This window comes from Haliotis cracherodii, unplaced genomic scaffold, assembly GCF_022045235.1.
Source record: "Haliotis cracherodii isolate W230 unplaced genomic scaffold, xgHalCrac1.p SCAF_24, whole genome shotgun sequence".
NCBI lineage: Eukaryota > Metazoa > Mollusca > Gastropoda > Lepetellida > Haliotidae > Haliotis > Haliotis cracherodii.
This window is the reverse complement of record NW_027266280.1, coordinates 9,648,293-9,670,030: the sequence shown is the minus strand read 5'-3', so window position 1 is coordinate 9,670,030 and position 21,738 is coordinate 9,648,293. Positions and strand designations below refer to the sequence as shown.

General features: G+C 42.2%; 1 protein-coding gene across 1 annotated transcript; it reads left to right on the top strand.

Annotated features, from left to right (window-relative positions):
- Nucleotides 1-76: 76 nt before the first annotated feature.
- LOC139472299 (coiled-coil domain-containing protein 157-like) lies at nucleotides 77-20,126 on the top strand. The gene is made up of 11 exons (XM_071254737.1): nucleotides 77-161; nucleotides 1,768-2,028; nucleotides 3,560-3,731; nucleotides 5,144-5,918; nucleotides 7,307-7,497; nucleotides 9,809-9,985; nucleotides 10,389-10,557; nucleotides 13,162-13,316; nucleotides 14,149-14,228; nucleotides 17,098-17,417; nucleotides 18,263-20,126. Exons 2-11 carry the CDS (start codon nucleotides 1,784-1,786, stop codon nucleotides 18,424-18,426), a joined length of 2,448 nt encoding a protein of 815 aa, XP_071110838.1. The 5' UTR covers nucleotides 77-161; nucleotides 1,768-1,783; the 3' UTR covers nucleotides 18,427-20,126.
- The last annotated feature ends 1,612 nt before the right edge of the window (nucleotides 20,127-21,738 follow it).

Sequence of the window (21,738 nt, the reverse complement as noted above, 5' to 3'; positions counted from 1 at the left end):
CATGGGATATTAGAGTGGCGTCCCTTGACTCGAAGGAAGTGACGTCATGTAAACAACATGGCGTTTTCCGAGGGAACATTCCAAATATGTGCTAGATTTTCAGTGGTTTTCTGATAAGTACCTTATATTCATGTCAGTTTCAATCTGGTTTGTCCCTCCTGGTATGTTGAATTACAAATTAATAATCTTTTGAATGACATGTCTAGATTGTTGTCATTTGCAGAGCTGAGTTTGTGAAAAGATTATCGAATATCTTCACCCTATCGTCATTTGTGACTTTGATAATAGCATCAACTGTGTCTGCGTAAGCCTACCGGTATATGTTTTATGTAACAGTATACCGTTGATCACACATTGCCATTTCTCGTGTTACTTATTATGAACTTATATCATGTCACAAAGGAATCTGACATGGTTGGTTTTAATGTATCATGTTTAGGATACAAGTAACTCTTTCAACTGTTAAAACATTTTGCGATCACACACACATTGTAAATACTCAGATAAAGTTGTCTTTTATAAGTGAGTGAGATGTACAATGTCTGTGTTACACAACCCCCGTTATAGCTGCAGTACTCATGATAAATATGTCCGATTGAAACGTAGGATGTCTGAAAACATATGATCCGACGTTATAATAATATTATTTTTACCTCTGTTAATCTTTGGTCTTCTAGAATTCAGTAACAGAAAGTGCACATACGCTATGTACACTACACAATGTTTGATGAATTACATTTTTTCCGTCGTCAACATCAATGTCGGAGACAATGATTTTATTCAGAAAGTTCATATAAATTAAAATGCAATTCTATGGATCGCAAAATGTAATACATCTCAAAATTACTGTTGTCTGGTGATAAGCGAGAAAACTAGGAATGTCTTAAGCGTCCGAAAACCCATCACACAGGAATATAGGACCTATTCAGCAGTATAACACTCTATCATTATCAGTCTATTTATAATCAGACTTTTTATTCCAACACATACACATAACCTCTCCTATGGAGGTGTCCTCAGATTTTCACACATTAAAGGGACAGGACGTCGACCACTCTGAAGCTTTGTTTGTAAACAATAGCCGATAACTCCCAAGCTTATTTTGGCTATGCTAGCCTTATTCCGTTTCTGCTCCAGTGACACCACTGCGGCCTAATTCAAGCCTTTCGGTGTGTTTTACATATTGTTTTGCATATTTATATGGATAAAGTACTACAACTGCGACAGTGAGGTGCATGACAACACAGCTTTACACATCCAAGTGACTGCATATCACAAGCTCTCGGTAGGGCTTCGATGACCAGATTGGGATAAATACGCAAATGGAAAAAGCTTTTCATGTTTTAGGAGGGGGCACGGGTGACCCAGTCGTCTAAGACGCCACGATTCGCTGTGCAGAGTTGCGTCCCTTGGGCATGCCAGAAACCTATGATTGTGGGTTCGAATCCCGGTTCGCCCCGATTATGTTTCTAAGTTTGTCAGTACCATACCCGTGCTCGTGGGTTTCACCGAAGTGGTAAACGTCTTAGACCTGTATCACTTCGGGCTTTCCTCCCACATTAATAATAAATAAGTTTTGTGTACATTGATCAGTGTGATAATTGGGGTGCTAATTGGGATTGTTCACTAGCCAATATATTAGCAAATATCGCCGTTGGCGCTTATTAGAGCGGGCGCTTATTACATCGAATATGGTATGTTTTAAGAAGCATGACGCAGTTCTACATTCTGATCTTATGTCACTATGGTCAATATGAATATTTACAGATTGTAATCCCTGACCATGGCATACCTGTTGGGAAGCAAGGCCTGCATGGAAAGTCTTCGAAATGATGTTCAAGACTTACAATGGGCAATTAATGATGTCTTTTCACGGACTGGACCAGTCTCCTCTCCATCATGGAAATTCCCCGACAAAAAGTCATGGGATCTTGACATTGATGAATTACTTGAAATGTACGACTATTCTGAAGATGAAGAAGAGAGACAGGTGGCACACATTGCACTGTATGAACTAGTGATTGACAGGTATGTTCATGTATGCTTGTGATCATAATATTAAGTAATGATGGCGCCTGATACAATTTACAGTTATACTATTGGCTGCTGTTTTCACAGATAATTCATGTAAATAAAAGTTTCCTTAACAGGCTTAAATAATTTACATGAATATGTATGAAGATGAAAAGTTCTGTTGATGAATGATGTATATAAGTCCATACTCTAGCTCTTGTTCCCGCCGTGATATTGCTGGAATATTGCTAAAAGCGGCATAAAACCATACTCACTCACTCACTAGCTCTTGTTAATTAAATATCAACTTCTTAAAGTCACTCAACATGCTCAAAGAAAGAAATATAAAAAATGGCAGTTCATTTTCCTTTTGTTGACACACTGACTCATCAGCATGATCAGTTAAGACACAGTCTGTGCTGGGGCGGTCAGTTAGCCTAGTGGTTAAAGCGTTCGCTAGTCACACCGAAGACCCGGGTTTGATTCCCGACATGGGTACAATGTGTGAAGCCCATTTCTGGTTTCCCCCGCTGTGATATTGCTGGACTATTGCTAAAAGCAGCGTAAAACAAAACTCACTCACTCACTCACTCACAGTCTGTGCTAAAACCTTTAAGTCACTAGCCTGAACTTGTATTTTGGTATTATTTTCTGTAGATTTTCACCCTTCCAATTTCATACAGCAACGCTCCAGATACTTTTTCATACTTTTGAGAACAGTATTGGTCATCAGAACTGATGACTACCAGACATATTTTTTAAAACCTATTATTTTTGTAGAACTCATATGTAGAATTTATGAGTGCTGGTATGATATTGTGCCGCTGTCATTCAAAGACCTTGTGTTGTACATTTTGATTTTGGTGCCAAACTAACGTAAAGTTAACAGAGACGAGTTTGAGTACATTATTATTTGCCAATCAGAATGCAGGATTGGGAGGTATTTCATTTGCTGCTGACACAAAATGACAATCCTGTTTAGTGTAAGTTAATGCTCAATATGACAAACAGAAGTTTAATTATGGTTTTGAGAATAAATAGTCAAGGTATGGTAACAGTTAATCTTGAGAGTGTATAGTATTGTTTTCCCGTGTATTTGACACTGTTGTAATTTGCAATCAGTCCATATTCGACTAGTTTTCGTCCATACAATAAGCCGATACCGCATCATATAAATAAACACCACATATAGTCTAATGTAAGCAGATGAGAACAAACAGATTTAAACTAATGGCTAAAGTTACATACAGCAAAGATTAACAATTTGTGCACCCTGCTGTGATATTGCTGGAATATTGCTAAAGGCGGCAGAAAACAATATTCACTCACTCACTCACTCACTCACTCACTCACTCACTCACTCACTCACTCACTCAGTGCTGGTTGAACCTGTAAAAAAGTTAAACCTTCTCACATGCTCTAGAAGAATAGGCACACATGTGTTGGAAAACAGGATTAATGTCTGTTTTATGGACTATGAATCTGTTGTAAGCCATCATATCCCTATACCACGTTGTTGCTGCATGTTTCTTCTGTTTACAACTAGGATGGTGTTGTTGATGCAGTCCATGGGCAAGTACACCGAGCAGCTGATGGCCAGTGTGAAGACAGGGGGAGACAACTCCTCCACCTCTAGTAGCTCTGTTGGCCTGGTTGTGAAGAAGTACTGGAATAGACTGATACAGCTCCACACAGTTGTACAGCAGACACAATCCGAGGTACTTGCTGCTGTGTCACACAGACGAGAAACTGCTCTCACTATTATAAATGTTAGACTGCATCTGCCGATGCTTTGAGAACTAGTGTCTATTCTAACCTTTGTTGTTTTCCACCATGAAAATCATATAATGGGGGCATGGGTGGCCCAGTCGTCTAAGGTGCCACAATTCGCTGTGCAGAGTTGCGTCCCTTGGGCACACCAGAAACCTATGATTGTGGGTTTGAATCCCGGTTCGCCCCGATTATGTTTCTAAGTTTGTCAGCACCATACCCGTGCTCATGGATTTCACCGAAGTGTTAAATGTCTGAGACCTGCATCACTTCGGGCTTTCCTCCTACATTAAACTGACACGCCGTGATATAACTGGAATACTGTTAAAAGCGGCATTAAAAACCCAACTCACTCAAACCCAACTTAAGGCCTAAGACAGATTTGTGTCTCAAAACCATACCAGTCAAAGGCTTGGTAATGTTTAAATGACTGCCTCCATTGTATAGTAGATAGAATTTCTGCCGAAGAGCGTTGTTTAAGTATTAGAAAAATGCCTCATGAAAATGTCTATAATCAAGTTTATTGGAAATGTAAGGGGTCTCTCGATTCAAATACTGTGGGTGTCAACCCAAGCATATTTCAGGATGATAGTATTCCCATTATGCTGAAAGCTGATAAGGATATCATCGAATCGTTTTCACGTCATAAATTATGAAGATCTATAGTTCTACATAGTCACTTCTATTTAGAAAATCTTAATTTTCTTTCTCCCCAAACGCAAGCACATGTGTATCTTCTTTTGCAATGAGAAGGCAGTGATCAAGGACAGATAACTCCAATTGGTAACCATAGGCAACAGAATATCAAAAATAGAAGAGTGAGTGAGTGAGTTGGGTTTTACGCCGCTTTTAACATTATTCCAGTTATATCACGGCGTGTCAACTTAATGTGGTAGGAAAGCCCGAAGTGATGCAGGTCTCAGACGTTTACCACTTCGGTGAAACCCACGAGCACGGGTATGGTGCTGACAAACCTAGAAACATAATCAGGGCGAAACGGGATTCGAACCCACAATCATAGGTTTCTGGCATGCCCAAGGGATGCAACTCTGCACAGTGAATTGCGGCACCTTAGACGACTGGGCCACCCGTGCCCCTCAAAAATAGAAGAGACAAGTTTGGGTCTCTGTGTTACATAGAAGAAGGAAGGGGCACGAGTGGCCCAGTTGTCTAAAGCGCCACATTAAGCTGACACGCCATGATATAACTGTAATACTGTTAAAAGCAGCGTTAAACCCAACTCACTCACTCACTAGAAGAAGGAAATTTGCAATGTGTTGTGTCATGATAAGTGAACTGATGTCATGAATATCTAAGTTCATGTAATTTTATGTAATTCTCACTGATATATTTTTTTCAGAATAAATCAAAAAGTCGAAAATTTTCTGATTTGGAGAATACAGTCAGTAAGCTAACCGATGAGTTAAGTCAGCTCCACAACGGAAATGGGACGTCTTACCAGAGAGGACTCACTCCTCCGAAGACACCAGGATTTGGGGGACTAATCCCCCCGAACAACGCAGAGCTCGCTGTCACGAGAGGGGAGTCTGTGACCTCAAACGAGGGGGAGATTTCCAAGGATGCTTGTAATAAATCATCGCAGACAATTGAGACAGTATTTGTACCTTGTGAATCATGCCATGCAGTTCAGAAGTGTTTCCGAGAAGCTGGCGAGGTTGTCATCAATACATGTCAGTCTCAAAATATGCCGTCGTCATTAAAGAAATTTCGTGGTCAAATGGTTGATGTTGAATGGTTGAGTTCCAATGACGTGAAACGATGGACAGCGGAGCAGAACAAAGACATTGCCCGTATAAGTAAACATGTGGAACAGCTTGCTGCAACAATTGGTCCACTGCAAGAAGATGTGGCGGGGTATTTGAAAGAAAAGAGAAAAATGACCGAAAAGGTGTCTAAGGCGGAAAAGGATTTGAAGGTGGAGCGTGAGACACAGTCTGCAGTTCGGCACCAGTTTGAGGTGAAGGTCACAGAGTTGGAGAGACAGCATGCGGAGATGCTAAATCATGTGACCCAGGAGAAGGAGGAGCTGAAGCAGTCTCGGTCAGCGCTGGAGGCGATGTTGGCGCAGCTGAAGGAGGAGCTGAGAGAGCAGCAACAGCAGTTGCAACAGCTGGGTGAGGATTGAAACTGTTGCTGTCTGATATATAGATCGGGACTTGGGTTCCTAGTGATCTAAGACATTGCATCTCATTGTGCAGAGTTGCATCCCTTGGCCATGCCAGGATCTGTAGTGGGTTAAAATCCCTTTCACTACTGTATTGTGTGTTCAGTCTGCCTGTCACCTGTGAAGATCCGGGTTAGAAAAGGTCTTCAGCAACCCATGCTTGTCCTGAAAGGCGACTATGCTTGTCATAAGAGGCGACCAATCAGATTAGGTGGTGAGGCTCGCTGACTTGGTTGATGTATATCATCATATGCCAATTATAAGATGCTCATGATATCAATCAATGGATTATCTGGTCCAGACTTAATTATTTAAAGACTGCCGTTATATAGCTGGAATATTGCTGTGCATGGCGTTATACAAAAAACAAATCAGTCTGCCTGTGCCTGTCTGATTTAGTGTCATATCTTGATAGTTAGACTAACATTTAGTCCCAGAAATAAAGATATCTTATTTAAGAAGTATATATAATATGCAAACCAAATGAAGCCCAGAACAATGCTTGATTGTTAAGGCGATCTAGACTTGCTAAATCATTCTAGACTTGAGTTGGTAAATATATTCTATGGGTCTGTGAGACAGACTACTTAATAGTAAACATGAATGAATACCCATACTTACTATACTGCTCCAAATACACCAGATAAGATACAGATGTTGCTGACTGGATAGATTCCACCATCATCCCCATTGTCTTGAGTTCTTCTGTGGGACTAAAAATAATAAAGTCCTCATTGTTTCTTAGGCCAAACTTTTAAATTGTGCTCTTGGATCAGATGGTGTCATTGTTCTTTGCTGTTTATTTACTCATTCCAGTTGTATGATGGTGGTCTGTAAATAATTGAGTTGGGACCAAACAATCCAGTGATTGACATCATGAGCATCGATCCAGACAATTGGGATATGATGACATGCATCAACCAAGTCAGAGAGCCTGATCACCTGATTCTATTAGTTGCTCTTGCAACAAGCATAGTCGCCTTTTATGACAAGCATAGTCGCCTTTTACGACAAGCATAGTCGCCTTTTACGACAAGCAGTCGCCTTCTATGACAAGCATAGTCGCCTTTTACGACAAGCATAGTCGCCTTTTACGACAAGCATAGTCGCCTTTTACGACAAGCATAGTCGCCTTCTATGACAAGCATAGTCGCCTTTTACGACAAGCATATTCACCTTTTATGACAAGCATAGTCGCCTTTTACGACAAGCATAGTCGCCTTTTACGACAAGCATATTCTTTTGTGTAAAATAGAGGCCAGCAGTGCTTCTCCAACTCTCTTAGTTCCTGTTTCTTTCTTTAAGATTCTGTTTGACTGATGTTCTTTACTGATTCAGAAAATACAAAACAAGACCTTCAAAGTGAGGTAGATCAAAACAAGGCGACATCCAGGGAAGTTACCTCACTAGAGTCAGAGGTCAGCACCTTAAAGACACAGCTGTCGGACATCAATGAGAAACTGGAGAAGACCCACCAGGACCTCGGCAAGGAACAAGCAAAGAACAGGAGTGTGGCTAAACATGGCCAGGTAATGGGAGTTATGTTTGTTTGTTTGTTTGTTGTTTAACGCCGCACTCAGCAATATTCCAGCTATATTACGGCCGTCTGTAAATAATCGAGTCTGGACCAGACAATCCAGTGATTGACATGAGCATCAATCCACGCAATTGGGACATGATGACGTGCATCAACCAAGTCAGCGAGCCTTACCACCCGATCCCGTAAGTCGCCTCTTACGACAAGCATAGTCGCCTTTTACGGAAGCTGAAGACCTGTTCTACCCCGGATCTTCACTGGAGTTATGTACATAATTGTCATAAACCACTGGTAACTATAAGTATGCCATGTTAGGTAATTCTTCAATGTTATTGATGCTCCTGTTGTCTACAAGTCTATCTGTCCCCAGTCTCCAGGGCAAGCAGGACGCCCTGCTACAGAGAGTGTCACCTACAATGTTATTGATGCTCCTGTTGTCTACAAGTCTATCTGCCCCCAGTCCCTTCAGGGCAAGCAGGACGCCCTGCTGCAGAGAGTGTCACCTGCAATGTTATTGATGCTCCTGTTGTATATAAGTCTATCTGTCCCCAGTCCCTTCAGGGCAAGCAGGACGCCCTGCTGCAGAGAGTGTCACCTGCAATGTTATTGATGCTCCTGTTGTCTACAAGTCTATCTGTCCCCAGTCCCTTCAGGGCAAGCAGGACGCCCTGCTGCAGAGAGTGTCACCTTCAATGTTATTGATGCTCCTGTTGTATGTAAGTCTATCTGTCCCCAGTCCCTTCAGGGCAAGCAGGACGCCCTGCTCCAGAGAGTGGTCACCTGCAATGTTATTGATGCTCCTGTTGTATATAAGTCTATCTGTCCCCAGTCCCTTCAGGGCGAGCAGGACGCCCTGCTGCAGAGAGTGTCACCTGCAGTGTTATTGATGCTCCTGTTGTATATAAGTCTATCTGTCCACAGTCCCTTCAGGGCAAGCAGGACGCCCTGCTGCAGAGAGTGTCACCTGCAATGTTATTGATGCTCCTGTTGTATATAAGTCTATCTGTCCCCAGTCCCTTCAGGGCAAGCAGGACGCCCTGCTGCAGAGAGTGTCACCTGCAATGTAATTGATGCTCCTGTTGTATATAAGTCTATCTGTCCCCAGTCCCTTCAGGGCAAGCAGGACGCCCTGCTCCAGAGAGTGGTCACCTGCAATGTTATTGATGCTCCTGTTGTATATAAGTCTATCTGTCCCCTGTCCCTTCAGGGCAAGCAGGACGCCCTGCTGCAGAGAGTGTCACCTGCAATGTTATTGATGCTCCTGTTATATATAAGTCTATCTGTCCCCAGTCCCTTCAGGGCGAGCAGGACGCCCTGCTGCAGAGAGTGTCACCTGCAGTGTTATTGATGCTCCTGTTGTATATAAGTCTATCTGTCCCCAGTCCCTTCAGGGCAAGCAGGATGCCCTGCTGCAGAGAGTGTCACCTGCAATGTTATTGATGCTCCTGTTGTATATAAGTCTATCTGTCCCCAGTCCCTTCAGGGCAAGCAGGACGCCCTGCTGCAGAGAGTGTCACCTGCAATGTTATTGATGCTCCTGTTGTATATAAGTCTATCTGTCCCCAGTCCCTTCAGGGCAAGCAGGACGCCCTGCTACAGAGAGTGGTCACCTGCAATGTTATTGATGCTCCTGTTGTATATAAGTCTATCTGTCCCCAGTCCCTTCAGGGCAAGCAGGACGCCCTGCTGCAGAGAGTGTCACCTGCAATGTTATTGATGCTCCTGTTGTATATAAGTCTATCTGTCCCCAGTCCCTTCAGGGCAAGCAGGACGCCCTGCTGCAGAGAGTGTCACCTGCAATGTTATTGATGCTCCTGTTATATATAAGTCTATCTGTCCCCAGTCCCTTCAGGGCAAGCAGGACGCCCTGCTGCAGAGAGTGTCACCTGCAATGTTATTGATGCTCCTGTTGTATATAAGTCTATCTGTCCCCAGTCCCTTCAGGGCAAGCAGGACGCCCTGCTGCAGAGAGTGTCACCTGCAATGTTATTGATGCTCCTGTTGTCTACAAGTCTATCTGTCCCCAGTCCCTTCAGGGCAAGCAGGACGCCCTGCTGCAGAGAGTGTCACCTGCAATGTTATTGATGCTCCTGTTGTATATAAGTCTATCTGCCCCCAGTCCCTTCAGGGCAAGCAGGACGCCCTGCTGCAGAGAGTGTCACCTGCAATGTTATTGATGCTCCTGTTGTATATAAGTCTATCTGCCCCCAGTCCCTTCAGGGCAAGCAGGACGCCCTGCTGCAGAGAGTGTCACCTGCAATGTTATTGATGCTCCTGTTGTATATAAGTCTATCTGTCCCCAGTCCCTTCAGGGCAAGCAGGACGCCCTGCTGCAGAGAGTGGGTGACCTAGACCAGGAGAACCAGGACCTTAGGGACCAAGCGTCGCTGCTGGAGGAAGAGAAGGAAGCCATTGAGGAGTCACTCACGGTTGCCAAGACAGAAGCTCAACAACTGCAACACAAGATCAAGGAGAAAGAGGTGGGCTTCTGTCACTGGCAGTATCATCTGATGATATCAAACATGTCAGAGGTCATCAATATTGAGACAGGAAAGTTGAATTTAGATTTTGCTAATTTGTACATAAAACATGTCTGTACACTGTACACTGTACACTAGAGGGTATCTAGGGTATCAGTACTGGACATATCCAACTTCTAAGGACTTTGAGGGGCCCAGGTGGCCCAGTTGTCTAAGGCACCAATGACACTGAAACAGTCTGTCTGAATATCAAGACCATAATGTGACATTATAACTGACCGCCTAATCATGGATGCGATGTTAAACCCAATTTCACCTCACCTCACCTGTCATTATAACTTATCTGGTGATATGTGGTGCTTGCTTGCTGCAGTGACACTGACTGTATCGTGTATGTATCCAGGTCGTTATAGAGAGCCTGAACACGGAGAAGACAAGTCTGAAGAAGAGCATAGCTGATACGGAAGGCAGGATAGAGAGACTGGAGAAGTCCCTGGAGGAAGCCAGGGAGAGAGAGAGGATGATAATAGAGTACCCCGACCTCAATGGCCCAGTCAACCCAGACTATCAGGGTAGGTTACCATGGTTACAGAGTTGTCAGTTAATTATCACCTTGAACTTATTGAAGTTTCTAGTCAACCCAGACTGATAGGGTAGGTTATCCATTTGCAAAGTGTGACTACTGATAGATCGAGGGTCTGACACACCCGACCATTTTCGGGACTTTCAATTTGATTTATCGTCGAAGAATAAGCGTGATGAAATGAAGTCAGTTTAAACTGTCTCGACAGATATCTAGACTTATGTTGGATGCTCCGGTTGTGACATCAATATCCCCTTCAAAGCATTTTTTGTGACATTGCTTCCGAAGGTGTTTGTTTATGAATGAGCATATACGACTGCACGACCAGATCAATCAAAGTGAACAGTTCAGATACAAATCATTCGAAAACTCCGTGGAGGTGTGCCTGACTTCTGTTTTTGTGGTCCAAAATATCCTAGATGTGAACAATAACATTACCTATTGATCTCTTGCGTAAAACGCTAAGAGTACATCACGGTTGTCTTTTCTTATTCTGATGGTGACCTTGCTCTTTGTTTGAAGCTGACACTGACATGCAAGCAGACTTGGGTTTGTTGATTTTCACATCTTCAGTATAGGGTGGTACAGTTAACATAAACGTCTTTGCCGCGCACTCTGATTTCCCTTTTCCAACATGGTACGGACAGGATATAAATTCATCTGATAGATCAAGGAAACCAAACCAATTTGATTGTAGAGCCGGGACCCTGTCGGGTTAGCCTAGTAGCCGAGTGTTGGTCTGAGATTCAAAGCGCAGCGGTAATTGACTTTTTAAGTTTTCTTACAGTTGTCCTCCATACTAACATCAATGCGCTTGAATTGCCATAACTTGTGCTTGTTGGTACTGTCATGCATGAACATGTTGTTAATGCATATGCCTGGAAAGGTCAACAAAGCCCATATTTGGGCATATATCAATATTAATGCGCAACCAAATTTGCAACCGGTTTCAGTTTGTTCTATTAACGAAAGTTATTATGTATTTACACTTAAATACTTATTTAAAGTGAGTAATAAATAAAATACCACACTCATTTCTGGTTAGAAACCATTTTAAAGAAAGTCCAAAGACGGACATGTTGCAGGTACAGGTGATATTGTGACGGACATGTTGCAGGTACAGGTGATATAGTGACGGAGATGTTGCAGGTACAGGTGATATCATGACGGACATGTTGGAGGTACAAGTGATATCGTGACGGACATGTTGCAGGTACAAGTGATATCGTGACGGACATGTTGCAGGTACAGGTGATATCGTGACGGACATGTTGCAGGTACATGAGATATCATGACGGACATGTTGCAGGTACAGGTGATATCGTGACGGACATGTTGCAGGTACAGGTGATATCGTGACAGACTTGTTGCAGGTACAGGTTATATCGTGACGTATATGTTGCAGGTACAAGTGATATCGTGACGGACATGTTGCAGGTACAGGTGATATCGTGACGGACATGTTGCAGGTACATGAGATATCATGACGGACATGTTGCAGGTACAGGTGATATCGTGACGGACATGTTGCAGGTACAGGTGATATCGTGACAGACTTGTTGCAGGTACAGGTTATATCGTGACGTATATGTTGCAGGTACAGGTTATATCGTGACAGACATGTTGGAGGTACAGGTGATATCGTGACAGACATGTTGAAGGTACAGGTGATATCATGACGGACATGTTGCAGGTACAGGAGATATCATGATGGATATGTTGGCTAGTACAGGTGATATCATGACGGACTTGTTGCAGGTACAGGTGATATCGTGATGGACATGTTGCAGGTACAGGTGATATCGTGATGGACATGTTGCAGTTACAGGTGATATCGTGATGGACATGTTGGCTAGTACAGGTGATATCATGACGGACATGTTGCAGGTACAGGTGATATTGTGACAGACATGTTGCAGGTACAGGTGATATCGTGACGGACATGTTGCAGGTACAGGTGATATCGTGACGGACATGTTGCAGGTACAGGTGATATCGTGACGGACTTGTTGCAGGTACAGGTGATATCGTGACGGACATGTTGCAGGTACAGGTGATATCATGACGGACATGTTGCAGGTACAGGAGATATCGTGACGGACATGTTGCAGGTACAGGAGATATCGTGACGGACTTGTTGCAGGTACAGGTGATATCGTGACGGACATGTTGCAGGTACAGGGGATATCGTGACGGACATGTTGGCTAGTACAGGAGATATCGTGATGGACATGTTGCAGGTACAGGTGATATTGTGACGGACATGTTGCAGGTACAGGGGATATCGTGACGGATATGTTGCAGGTACAGGGGATATCGTGACGGACATGTTGGCTAGTACAGGAGATATCGTGATGGACATGTTGCAGGTACAGGTGATATCGTGACAGACATGTTGCAGGTACAGGTGATATCATGACGGACATGTTGCAGGTACAGGAGATATCGTGACAGACATGTTGCAGGTACAGGTGATATCGTGACAGACATGTTGCAGGTACAGGTGATATCATGAAGGACATGTTGCAGGTACAGGTGATATCGTGACAGACATGTTGCAGGTACAGGTGATATCGTGACGGACATGTTGCAGGTACAGGAGATATCGTGACAGACATGCAGAACCAAGTGAAGGCCAACTCAGTGAGGATCCAGGTGCTGGAAGACCAGAACGAGGGACTCCGGAACTCCATCACTAAAGTCCTCACCATGACACAGGCCAGGGAGCCTCCAGCTAAACACCAGCAGGTAGGACCCACTAGAACTTCCCCATCACTGGGGGACCAGACCAGGGATAACAGATGTCTCACTCCACACTGTTCAGCAGATAGCAGGGAGATTTATTTTGTGGTCATTAACATTTGATGTATTTGCTCATCATTTATTGGGGGGCACGGGTAGCCCAATCGTCTAAGGTGCCGTGATTCGCTGTGCAGAGTTGCGTCGCTTGGACACGCCAGAAACCTATGATTGTGGGTTCGAATCCCAGTTCGCCCCGATTATGTTTCTACATCTGTCAGCACCATACCCGTGCTCGTGGGTTTCACCGAAGTGGTAAACGTCTGTGACCTGCATCACTTCGGGCTGTCCTCCCACATTAAGGTGACACGCTGCGATACAACTGGAATACTGTTAAAAGCGGCGTTAAACCCAACTCACTCACTCATCATTTATTGAAATGTTATTGTGATGTGATATTATGTGTTGTAGCAGGATCACTCGGGGAACATGGGGTTATATGCATCCCGCATAAGGTTTTATACCACGACCCGGAGGCAATAAATTTATCTTACCGACATGTAATATGACATTGTAAAAGAATGCAAACAATTTCAAAATTGATAGAATACAGCTGTTTGATTGAGCTGAGGTTAGCTTGCTCTATGTCACGGGACTTCATTGACTCATCATCATCATTATTATTATTATTATTATCAGGTAGAAATTGTTGTAGCCTTCTAGCTATATAAGAGAAAGAGAGAATGTCTTTTTCTGACTTGGCTGTGTAAATGTAGGCATCAGTATTAGTCACAGTGAATAACATTGTAGTGAACTGAGATTGTGGCTGTTGTACTGTCAGATGCCTGGGCCTGCTCCCCTGTGGAAGACGGAATCCCGGAGTCAGTACAGAGAAGACGTGTCCCACACAGACAACGCCAGGTGAGAGGCAGTCAAGGCAGTGACGGTTGTAAAGTGTCCGACCATTTGATATTCTGTATTGACACCAGATATTTTTTCAACTACATGTGCAAAACCAGATACATATTTTAAAAACACTCTTGGGTTGTATACTCCCCAGGGAGTTGAGAATGATAACTGGAATTCAGTAAAAGGATATTCAGTCCGATGACATTCAGTCCGCTGACATTCATTCCTATGACATTCAGTCCGATGACATTCACTCCTATGACATTCATTCCGATGACATTCACTCCTATGACATTCATTCCTATGACATTCAGTCTGATGACATTCACTTCTATGACATTCACTCCTATGACATTCAGTCCGCTGACATTCATTCCTATGACATTCAGTCCGATGACATTCACTCCTATGACATTCATTCCTATGACATTCAGTCTGATGACATTCACTCCTATGACATTCAGTCCGATGACATTCAGTCCAATGATATTCAGTCCGATGACATTCACTCCGATGACATTCACTTCGATGACATTCATTCCTATGACATTCAGTCCGATGACATTCACTCCTATGACATTCATTCCTATGACATTCACTCCGATGACATTCACTCCGATGACATTCACTTCTATGACATTCAGTCAAATGACATTCATTCCTATGACATTCACTCCTATGACATTCAGTCCGATGGATGACATTCACTCCTATGGTATTCATTCCTATGACATTCAGTCTGATGACATTCACTCCTATGACATTCAGTCCGATGATATTCAGTCCAATGATATTCAGTCCGATGGCATTCACTCCGATGACATTCAGTCCGATGACATTCACTCCTATGACATTCACTCCGATGACATTCACTCCGATGACATTCACTCCGATGACATTCAGTCCGATGACATTCACTCCCATGACATTCACTCCCATGACATTCAGTCCAATGACATTCATTCCTATGACATTCAGTCAGATGACATTCATTCCAATGACATTCAGTCTGATGACATTCAGTCCAATGACATTCAGTCTGATGACATTCAGTCCGATGACATTCACTCCAATGACATTCACTCCAATGACATTCACTCTGATGAATTTTTGTCCGATGACATTCAGTCCAATGACATTCATTCCTATGACATTCAGTCCGATGACATTCATTCCAATGACATTAAGTCTGATGACATTCAGTCCAATGACATTCAGTCTGATGACATTCAGTCCGATGACATTCACTCCAATGACATTCACTCCAATGACATTCACTCTGATGAATTTTTGTCCGATGACATTCAGTCCAATGACATTCACTCCTATGACATTCAATCCGATGACATTCAGTCTGATGACATTCAGTCAGCCAGGTTACATGTTGTGACCATAATGGCTGATGCACATCAGCAGAATTTCTGTCGCTTTTATTTGGTGTATCTAATACTATTCCTGCTGATATTTTGGAAAAGACACCTGGCTAGTATTTATCACTATTATGCCAACCAGAAATTCTCTGAAAAGAAGCATTCTTGCCTTAAAGGCTATATCAACTCCAAAACAGTGTATGTGACAAAGCACAACAGGTCTCCAACAGGCCTCCAACAGGTCTCCAACCTAACTGGTTGTCAAAGGCAACAGGCTCAGGTGGTAAGACTGGGTGCCTTGGTTGTTGGTATGTTAAATACACACCCAATGGTGTGGATCGCTGCTCATTTTATCAATCACTGGTTTGTCTGGTCCAGAGATGATTATTTACAACCAACACACAGTCTGGTCACCTGCTCTATTACCCCAGCAGACCAGCATTACTTGCAAGTGCTGATTAATCTAAAACCTGTTGGTTGTGATCCTAGTTCTCCATTTACAACCTGCTTTCCTCCAAAATAATGGGTTTTTTTGTTTGTTGTTTAATGCCGCACCCAGCAGTATTCCCGCTATGTGATGGCAGTCTGTAAATAATCAAGTCTGGACCACACAATCAATTGATTAATATCATCCACATTGATCCAAGCAAGTGGGAAACGATGACATGCAAGAACCAAGTCAGCTAGACTGACCATCCGACTCCATTAGTCGCCTCTCAGAAAAACATGGGTTGCTGAAGACCAGTTCTAACCCAGATCTTCACAGGAATTGGCCAAAATTATAAACAACTGATTTATTCATGTTGAAAGTTGCTTTGACCTAACCTACTCATTCCCTTTGTCTGTTTCTTAATATAATAAGATGGTACTTGTTGTTACCCTGTCTGGCGCTCGTCATTAAGGGGCTAAAACAAGGACTGGTCGGCTCGGAGTCAGTATACTGTGTCTGAGTGGGGTATTCATGTTAAACTGCGGCATGGTATCTCAGTGTGCTAGCACTATAAGTCTGCATCAGTCCAGACTAGTACAAGCAGCCACACAAACACACACATGTACATGCACGTCGCTATATAAGTGCAATAATCTTGGACGGGACGTTAAACCGCATTTCACCTCACCTTAATATAATAGACGGCAAATGAATCTTTCTTTCCACTCCCTCCTCTAGAATTTTCTTCAATCCGACCATACTCTCTATTGCCTCGTTTCTCACGGCATGCTGCTAAATCATTTGGACACTCACTCACCAAATAGTGCTAAAATGATATCATTCCTATACATCTTCACATTTTGTTAGAGATGTCTGTAGACATTAATGTCTATGTATATATTTTCATACTAAAATGATTTGACATACTAATTTTGAAGCATTTAAATAAATATATTAATACCTGTTTTGAGAGGCTGTCCAAAAAATAGAAATGGATGTGAAAATTACAAACTATCATTTTTTTCCCCAAGTCATCAGTTAACATGGTTAGTTATGTGTATCTCTCATTTCATACTTTCAGATATTATCAAGAGAATCAGAACAATAACAGTTCCACCAAATCTGTGACTCCTGAGAAAACTCCACCCAAGACTGCAATCATACCCAAAGAACAGACGTTTGTCTTTGACCACAACAAGACTAAAACAGAAGGAGAGTTTCTGGTGAAAAAGTCATCTCGGCCCAGCAGTGCCAGTAGACAGAAGGATAGCACAAAACAAGGGAGACCACCCAGTGGCAAAGGTAACCCAGGCAGAGTTATGGCCCCTGTCAATGCAACCAGCATCAGTGCATACATCCAGATGAAGAAGAGTGGGTACCAAAGCAACCAAGGCGTTGGGGGTAAGGAGGATGGACTTGCTAGATACCATTTGCGGTCTGATCACAGGATTGTGGATGCTGGATGATAAGGGATGATAACTTAATGCTTACTTTTTACTGGCCAAATCTATGGTTCAGCTACAAACTATTAATTATCACAATCTCATTAAAATCAGATCTTAGTTCTCGCTGAAGCTAAACCAAGATCGGAGGACATCCCATTACGGGTCACGTCAGACTGACCTTTCGCCAACTCTGACTGACCAATGGAATTACTGACAAGAAGTCGACATTAGCCAGTCTGAAGGCAGCTTTCTCGTGCTTTACGGCACTAACTTCAAATTGGCGACTACACTTCGAAACATATTTTGACAAATTTTCGCATAAAAATTTGAAACCTTAACAAAAGAACATTCTCGAATGGCTAATATATGGTCTAGATTGTATAGATTCAGTCGTTGAGCCTGTAACCATCATTTGTAAAACCCCGTGTTAAAGTTTTCGAGATTGCATGATTAGAAATCACATTCAGACTTGTCACTTTCATGATTTTGGTAAGCGACACTCTGATTGGTCGGATGAAAGGTCGTTCTGACGTGACCCTTCATGGGATGTCCTCAGATCTTTGTTTAGCGGTATCGAGAACAAAGATCTGATTTTAATGAGATTGTTAATTGTCACAAACCTTCGGATCCTTGTTGCTTTGAAAAAATGTTGGGACATCATTGGAATAAATCAATCACATGATATTTAAGGAGTACAAGAAACAAACATGCAATCAGCATATAAAGAAAGTTTTAAAAATCCCATCAGTCACATTTAATTATATGATGATGCATTGAAACTGTTTCCCTTCCTCTTCCCAGCTGCTGTGCGGCCGCCACCTTCTGGCAAAGCTAGAAGCCAATCAGGGACAGATAACTCCGGCTATATCCGCCCAGACATGTTTGTGTGCGCGGATTGTGACAAGATGTACAGCAAGCAGAGAGATTTGGAAATACACAAGAGTTACTGCACTGGGGGCCACTAGCTAACGGGGGTCAGCATTAGGTTGTTTTTTTAATTTTTTAAAAATATACATTTTTTTTAATTGCTGCATTGTGAAAGTAGTGCTTTGAGACTCTCTTGAAAATCACTTATGTGATAATTATTTTTTTGCAGGGCTCCATTCAGAATCACAGGACTAACTAGTTTTAGGATTAGTGTTTTTAATTTTAAAAAATTAACTCTTTCTTCAACATGTTCGAACAATTGCTTCATTATGAAAATAGTGCTTTGAGACTTTTTTAATCTTATAAAAATCACCTCGTGGGTTAATTATATTTACCTGGGCATCATTAAGCATTACATACGTAAATATTTAACATGTTTTTTTGTTTTTTTGTTTTTTTGTTCATTGTAAATATTATACTTACCTGACTACGTTATTCTATTTAGTTATAATGACAAGTAATCCGTTGTTAATTAGAAGGTATGTGTTTTGAATATGATCTCAAGACTGCTACTTATGTATTAGGAGGTATGGAGCACTTCTCAATATTGTCCGTTCTCAATATTGTGCGTTCTCAATATTGTCCGTTCACCCTGTTCATTAACACTGCCCTCCACAGAAGTCGTAGAGTTGAGTTGTCTTAGCCAGATAACACGGACATTCCTACTAGGTGCTACACTGGAACACAGGTCTGTTGATGTTTGTTGCTTGGATTGTTTTGTTGTGACCATGGTGACCAAAAGTAGTTTCATTTAATGATATTTTTATGTATTGATAGTCTATGACCTAGTTTGCATACAGAGAATCTCTTACTCTTCAAAAAAGTATAAACTAATCGCCGAGCCTGAGAGGTTTGAATATTTATCGACTCATGTTGATATATATTATATCAAACAATCTCATTAAAATCAAATTTTAGTTCTCACCACTGCTCAATAAAGATCTGAGGACATCCCACTGCATGTCAGCTCAGAATGACCTTTCATCTGACCTATCAAAACATCGCTTACCAGATTAGGAAAGTGACAGTTGGAATGTGTTTTCTAAACATTCCACCTCTAAAAGTTTAACACGGCATATTCCAAACAACTACGGGCTTCACAATTGAATCCGTCAAAAACATTGTCTGTCAGTGTAGTCTCCATTTCGAAACTAGTGCCGTATAGCTCGAGAAAGCTGCTTTCTGATTGGCTTATGTGAGTCTTTTCATTGGTCAGTCAAAGTTTGCGAAAGGTCGTTCTGACAACCCATAATGAGATTTCCTCAAATCTTTGTTTAGAGGTAACGAGAGCTAAGATCTGATTTTAATGAGACTGTATATCAAAAGACATGAGGGTGAGATTCTATTTATCCTCTAAAATCATTCTTGTTCAGTTTCTAACAGTAATAACCAGTGTCTTGAGTGTAAATAGTACAGCTAACCAGCTTCAGTGGCAGAGAGATTAGTGATGTCTTTTGGTTGTGACGTCATGGTAACTGATGATGTCACAATGGTCTGTAACACATTGTGATGCAGTTTCATTGTAGTGATACCTCCTAGGATCTGTACTGATCTCACCCATACGATATCTCCTGTGGAAGCCGGTTTAGGATGATATATTCTAATTTACAGTTTACTTTATCATTGATGTAGTATATCCTGTAATATAGTTCTCACACTGGTTGTGACAGTGTATCTCGGAGCTGCTAATGTTTGCATTACAAGCCTGTATTTGTGTATACCCACAAATATCTGCACCTGGGCCCACTTGCACAAAGTAATCTTAGCGCTAAGACGATCGTAAGCCTATGTTAAGGTGTGGGAGTCTTAGCACTAAGATCGCTTTGTGCAAGTGGGCCCAGAAGTCGAGGCTTTGTGAAGTATTGGCTTTGTCAATACTTCACGGGTCTGTATGCACTACATTCCTCCATCACCCGTGAATACATTGTGCCTATTTTTGGTGTAGTCGCTATCTTTTACGAACTAATTAAGTGATGACCTGGTTTCAGACATAGGAAAACCAGCGAGTATTTGACTCGATTATTTTCAGACCGCCGTCATATAGCTGGCATATTGGTGAGTGCAGCGTTAAACAACAAACAAACAAACAAACAAACACTGGCCACAGCCTAGTGGCCATTTACTCTTCACCTTGATTTAACATCCTGCATCACTTCCGGCTTTCCTCCCACATTATGCTGACATGCCGTGATATGACTGGAATACTGTTAAAAGCAGTGTTAAACCCAACTCACTCACTCACTCACTCATAAGTCATGTGACAGAATGATGGTCTATAGTACCAGTGGGAAACTGCCTTATTGAATAAACTGTGATATTCCAGGATACAACCTGTCTCTAACATTCCCACAGATGTCACTGTCGATACTTCCAGGGTTTTTACACAAACACAAGGTTTCTCCGTCACAACGGCACACCGTCACCGAGTATTGATGAAGTAGTGACGATCACCCAGTATTTTTGAAGTAGTGACGATCACTCAGTATCGATGAAGTATTGACGATCACCCAGTATCGATGAAGTATAGACGATCACCCAGTATCGATGAAGTATTGACGATCACCCAGTATCGATGAAGTATTGACGATCACCCAGTATCGATGAAGTATTGACGATCACCCAGTATCGATGAAGTATTGACGATCACCCAGTATCGATGAAGTATTGACGATCACCCAGTATCGATGAAGTATTGACGATCACCTAGTATCGATGAAGTATTGACGATCACCCATTATCGATGAAGTATTGACGATCACCCAATACTGATGACGTATTGACGATCACAGATTAATGGCACTCTAGATTTACAAAGAAATCCAGTTAAATACCTTATAATTGTCTTGAAGTGAGCATGGTGTTGTTCAGACAAGGATTTACCAACACAAGAAAGAATGGTATTATTGTGTGAGATGTACGAACACAGAGCTCTCGTACCTGTTAGACATATATTTTCGTTTTTCTTTGTGTACGACAAATATGCAGTGTGTTGCCATTATTTGAAAATTTGGGAGTCAAACAATCACAGTCTCCATCACTTGCCGTGAGAGGCGACTAGCGATCGGGTGGCCAGGCTCGCTGACTTAGTTGATGCATGTCATCATATCCCAATTGCGTTGATCGATGCATATGATGTCAATCACTGGATTGTCTGGTCCAGACTGGATTATTTACATTCCGCCGTCATGTAGCTGGAATATTTCTGAGTGCGGCGTTAAACAACCAACAACAACATTAAAACCAGATAGTGAGATTGATCTGTCCGTGTTTGAAATATTGAACAGAATCCATGTTCCTAAACATTTGATCACAGTATGTATATAATACATTGTTTTTATTTATTGACAGAC